Source organism: Dromiciops gliroides, chromosome 2, assembly GCF_019393635.1.
Source record: "Dromiciops gliroides isolate mDroGli1 chromosome 2, mDroGli1.pri, whole genome shotgun sequence".
Taxonomy (NCBI): domain Eukaryota; kingdom Metazoa; phylum Chordata; class Mammalia; order Microbiotheria; family Microbiotheriidae; genus Dromiciops; species Dromiciops gliroides.
In genome coordinates this window covers 311,709-317,312 of record NC_057862.1, presented here as the reverse complement: position 1 = coordinate 317,312, position 5,604 = coordinate 311,709, and the positions used below count along the sequence as shown (strand labels likewise).

Sequence of the window (5,604 nt, the reverse complement as noted above, 5' to 3'; positions counted from 1 at the left end):
CCCCACCAGGTACACGTGCTTTGTTACCCCAGTGCCAGGGCCACTCTTTTTTGCTTCCCGCCTCCGGACCCCAGAGTCTGCGCCGGGACACCTGCTGTTTGAGGTCACGTGGGCTCAGGGCGGGGTTTGCAGTGAGAGCTAGGCTGAGGGGCGGGATTTGGGGCGGAGCCTAGGGTAAGACAGCGGCAGAGAGGCGGGGTTTGTGGTGAGAGACTGGCGGAGAGGCGGGGTTTGTGGTGAGAGCCAGGCGGAGAGGCGGGGTTTTCGATGAGAGACGGATTGAGAGGCGGGGTTTGCGGTGAGAGCTGGACAGAGGCGGGGTTTGTGGCCAGAGTGAAGTGGAGAGGCGGGGTTTTCGGTGAGAGACAGGCGGAGAGGCGGGGTTTTCGGTGAGAGACAGGCGGAGAGGCGGGGTTTTCGGTGAGAGACAGGCGGAGAGGCGGGGTTTGTGGTGAGAGCCGGGCAGAGGCGGGGTTTGCGGTGAGAGCGAGGCAGAGGCGGGGTTTGCGGTGAGAGACAGGTGGAGAGGCGGGGTTTGTGGCCAGAGCGAGGCGGAGAGGCGGGGTTTGAGGGGGTGGGCAGGGTGTAGGAGGTAAGAAAAAGGTTCGTCGGAGAAAAAGGTTCGTCATCGTCGTGGTGATCGGGGCTCGGTCCATATCGCTGGTCGCGCCCTCTTCGGCCCACTGCTCTCCAGGATGGGGACCTTAAGAGACACCCTCAGCACCCGAAGGTGGTCTCCCCGCCTTCTCTGGGGCTAGGGTGGCCACGGCCGCCGGAGGAGCCCGGCTGGCGGACCGCCGGCTCTGCCGCCTGCTGGTGGCGGGGTCCGCAGAGGGTCCTCTGGGGCGGGTGGGCGCGGATGGGCGGCCGATGAGCCGATGGTCCGAGGGGTGGGCGGGCGGGCGCAGCCCTTGCGGGGAGAGCCCTGGCGGCGGGGACCTAGCGGTGCTTTCGCCCGCAGGGTGCCCGCCTATTGCTGCCACATCGGGGGCTGCGATCGGGTGTTCGACTCCCTGCCGGGCTACGTGCGTCACTACCAGACGCTGCACCAGAATGCCTGCTCCTTCTGCCGCCGCTCGTTCCCCTCGGATCAGCTGCTGGACATCCACCTCCTGGAGCGCCATGGCACCGTGCCGTCTTCGCCCACCCGGGCGGCGGCCGCGCGGGAGCGCCGCCCCATCCCCTTCTACTACCAGTGCCCGGTGTGGGGCTGCACCGACAAGTTCATGAGCCCCGAGGAGCAGACGGACCATCTGATCCGCATCCACCACTACCCGGCTCATCTCTGGTTCGACTCCCCCCCGGACAGCCAGAGGTAGGGGGTGGGCGGAGGCGGGGGAGAAGGGGCACTGGGCAGAAGTGCCGGGAGGGCAGGGGGGTGGGGAGCCAGGGAGGTGGTCGATGCTTATTGCGGATGGATGAGCATAGGGGGGAGAGGAGGGAGGTGGTCCATCGTTATGGGGGATGGATGGAGGTGGAGGGAGAGTGGGGAGAGGAGGGAGGTGGTCGATCATTATGGGAGATGGATGGGGGTGGGGGGAGAGCGGGAAGAGGAAGGGTGGCGGTTGATCATTATTGGGGATGGATGGGGAGAGGAGGGGGAGCTCGATCATTACGGGGATGAATGCGGGCGGGGGGAGCGGGGAGGGGAGGGGAAGGGGGGGAGGCAGGGGAGGGGGCGGGGCCAGGGGAAGCAGAGGGGAGAGGAGGGGGAGATCATTATGGGGGAGGGGCGGCGGTGGGCGGGGGCCGGCGGGGAGAGGCTGAGCCTCGCAGGAGAGCGATGGGGAGGGGGACGGGGAGGAGTGGTGGACATCCGGGCCTAAGCATGACCAGAGGACGCCAGAGGGGCGTCATTGGTGGCGGGGGGGGGGGGGGGGGGGGGGGGGGGGGGGGGCTGCAGGGCTCTCACGCCCCAGTCACTCTCCTCTGCAGTTCCGGCCAGCAGGGCTCCGCATCCTCTGCATCGGCCTCTGCGGGGTCCGCCTCCGAGGCTGCTGCTAAGGAATCTACTTCGGCCTCTGCATCCGGGGCCTCTGCCGCCGGGGCATCGGCTTCTACAGCCTCGGTCTCCCAGGCCTCTGGGGAGGGAGGAGGAGCAATCGGAGGGGAGGGTGCCCAGGAGCAGGAGGAGGCTATGGAGGAGACAGTGGAGGAACCTGAGGAGGAGCCTGTGGAAGAGGCCGACGATGAGCCCGATGAGGAGCCCATGGGGGAGGACATGGGGGAGGACGACGACGACGCTCCCGAGTCAGAGGCTAGTGACCCCGAGCCTCCCGAGGACGAGATCTCCAGCCTCAGGTCAGGAGGCCGGGACTTTGGCCCTTTCTCTGTCCCATCCCTGCACCTCCGTGTGTGTCTCTCACTCACACAGTCTCCCCCAACGAGCACATTCAGCTGGAGCCATGACATGCCAGGCAGTGGACCCAGAGATCCTAGTGACCAGAGCTTCCCTTCCCCTTGGGAGTCAGTGCAGTGTCCACCTAGGGAAACAGGGAGCACTGACTGACAGACTGACTGACCTGACCCAGGCCCAGCCGCTGCTTCTAGATTCCCTGGGTTTGGGACTTGGCAAAAAGCCTTCTTCAACTCTGCCGTTGAACATAAGAAAGCAAATCTCTAAGACACCGTCCTCTAGGAACACACTTAGCACAGAGACCCCCAGGGAGGAATCTGGGCCCTCCAGGAATGAGAAGAGCCGCAGGTGGGTTAGTCTTCAAAGGGATTCATTCTAGAGGATAGAAAACTCCAGAGGAACGGAGGGATCAGAACAAAGTGGCCCCTTGGCCTGGGAGGTGGGCCTCACACAAACCCCCAAAGATGGGGGCTTAAGTCCTGCAGACTTTAGGGGGAATGCTGAATGACAAAAACACTATCAGCCCTTTAAGGTTGGCCAAGCTCCTTCCCTACATTATCTCGTTCGATCCTCACACAACACTCAGAGAGGTGTAGTTGGACAAATTTTACTGGAAATAAAGGCAAACTGAGGCAGACAGAAGTGACTTGCTCGAGGTCACACAGCTAGTAAGTATCTGAGACAGGACCAGAACCTCTCAAGACTTAAACCCATCCAGGGTGCGCCCCAGGGGATGGGCCAGGGTAATACTTGGATTTCAGCAAGGCATTTGCCATTCTTCCCTTGTCAGTACTTGGGGGCAGGGGGGCCTGCCTGAGACCCTTCATGACTCCCCTAGCCCTTGGGTTTCTCTGGTTTCTCCTGCTTGGGGGCACCCAGCTGGGGAAATTCTTGGTGCCTGGCTCATGGACAGCGAGATGAAGAGAGCAATGGGCCTTGGGTCTGGGAGACCCAAGTTTCAATCCCACCTTAGACACTCACTGACCAGTTACTTCACCTGTGGTGGCCTCAGTTTCTTCATCAGTAAATGGGGGGGGGGGTAACTGATCTCTCGGGGTTGGGCCAAGGATGACAGGAGATGATGATTGGAAGCTCCATGGATGGTTATTTTTTGGCAAACTCCTACTCCTGGAGGGAAGTCTTTAGTGGGATGGCCCCACAAAGGTGGAAGGATGACCATGACGCAACACAGGGAGCTCAAGGATTTCCCACTAAGAGCCGTGGAAGAAGCCCCCTACCCTCCCGTCACTGGCAGAAGTTAGGGCAGAATTTGGGGGAGCTGAGGAAAAGAGGGAAGGCTGGAAATGCAGATGGAGGGTAGGGGGCAGGAGACCCCAGAGCATAAAGAGGAGAGCGGGGGGAGGGAAAGAGGGAGAACACTCCCTGAGGTGGGACTCTTAAAAAGGAATGTGGGTGGTGGGATCGCTGGAGGATTCCTGCAAGAGGCTCTCCAAGAACAGAGAGAAGTCTAGGTAGGCCCTTCTGAAGAAGGAAGACAGGGAGGAGGGCACAAGGTCTCAGAAGAAGAGGGTTTGGGGATCCACCAAGGCAGCAGATACATCCCCCAAGAAAGAAGTGAGAAAGCGCTGAGAGCCCTGCCCCCTCCTAGGGTGGCACTGTCTAAGGGGCAGGCGGGCAGACATCAGGGGCTGCTTTCTGGGCATATGTTCCTGGGCATCGGGCCCTCTGCATCCCAGCCCCTGGCCTCCCCACTGTGGAACACATTGTTCTGGACTCTGATGTTTTGGGGTCCTTCTTGGTGGGCTGCCCCCAATAAGAAGGCTGTCACCAAAGGGACAGTGTTGGTGCTCACAATGCATATGCTTTTCATTCCAGTGGCCCTACAATTGGCTTTGGCCCGGGTGCGGCTGGAGGATTTGATAGTGCAGAGGAAAGTAACACTGAGGACCACTGAGCACCTACAGGGCTGGGCTGTTCCCTGGGGCCATGAAGCAGGACCCCTTCCCATCCCCCACCCCTACCACCCAGAAGCATGCTTTCTGGGCTTAGAGCAGCCCCAGAGGTGCCCTGATTGGCCTGGGGGTGCTGCTTCCTTGGTCTGCATTTATCTCGAGCCCCTGACGAAGTTGGGGCCGGCCAAGCACCTCTTGGACCCGGCTGAGTCCAGCCCAGGCCTCTTCCCCTCTTCCCTCCTTGCCCCCTCCTCCCACCAGAGGACCCCTCGTCTGTCTTTGTGTTTGTCTTGTCAGTCTGTGAAGCACAGGCCCCTGGTGTGCCCGCCAGGAATTCCTGGAGGACACTCAAGACTATCTCCTGGTGCAGCTGTGCCTGCTTCAGGCTGTCTTGAGGTACCTTCTAGGGACTTCTCCTCATCCCTGTGAACCTAAATAAAGTCTGTGTAAGCAACCCCACCGTGATTGGACTCCGTTTGTAAATGGGGTGACTCAGAGGGAGGGGGAGGCTCCTTGTCTGCTGTGGACACACATGAGCTGAAAAGCCCATGAATTCAGGCCTTCTCTGGCCCATGCTTAGGCCCAGACCGCTTCCTGAAGCTCTCAGGACCCCATGACACCCTTCCCCAACTGGCCCCAGCCAAACTTCCGAGCCTGTTGCCCTGGGTTTGGTTCCCCCTGACCTAGACGCCATTTTTATTTTACCGCTCTAGACCAAGTCACGTCCACACTTACTGAGACCCTTCCATGAGTCTCCCTAACCCCAAGACAATTTGAGGTAACTAGGAATCTTGAGAGGAAAAGTCAAGGAGCATTTATCAAGCATTTAGCTTGGGTCACTCCCTGGGTTAAGCTGGGATACAAGCAGAGAGAACCCCCTGCCTTCAAGAGACTTTCCTTCTAATGGGAGAGAACACAAAAGACAGCTGAAAGGGGAGGTGCCCAGCACAGGGGCACGGCTGGTTGGGACATACTCCTTAAAAAGAGATCCCCGCTCTGGCCAGGGCCTCCCCGAAAGTCATGCTATGGGGCTAAAGTGCCAGAATCTTGTTCCCCGCCCCCACTCCCCCAGCTGTGGTTCCCGATCCTCATCCCTTGGGGAGCCCTTTCAACTCGCCACAATACCTAAGATCCCTCCTACTACCTGCTGCCTTGTCCTCTATGAGGGGCTGCTGATTCCCCATCCCCAGTCGCTTCCCTTCTGTCCACCTCTCCCCTACCTTGGATGGCTAACCTTGAGAGTTCATCTGTAACGGGGCTTCTCTCCTACCTCCTCATTCCCCCAAACTGCTCTCCAAAGTGACAGAGCTTCTCTGTCCTCATTCTCCTGGGTCT

The 5,604-nt window shown here is 60.3% G+C and overlaps 1 protein-coding gene across 1 annotated transcript; it reads left to right on the top strand.

The window, feature by feature from the left end:
- The first annotated feature begins 568 nt into the window (after positions 1-568).
- On the top strand, positions 569-4,728 carry ZNF511 (zinc finger protein 511). The gene is made up of 4 exons (XM_043985471.1): positions 569-730; positions 962-1,315; positions 1,936-2,301; positions 4,193-4,728. Exons 1-4 carry the CDS (start codon positions 696-698, stop codon positions 4,269-4,271), a joined length of 834 nt encoding a protein of 277 aa, XP_043841406.1. The 5' UTR covers positions 569-695; the 3' UTR covers positions 4,272-4,728.
- The last annotated feature ends 876 nt before the right edge of the window (positions 4,729-5,604 follow it).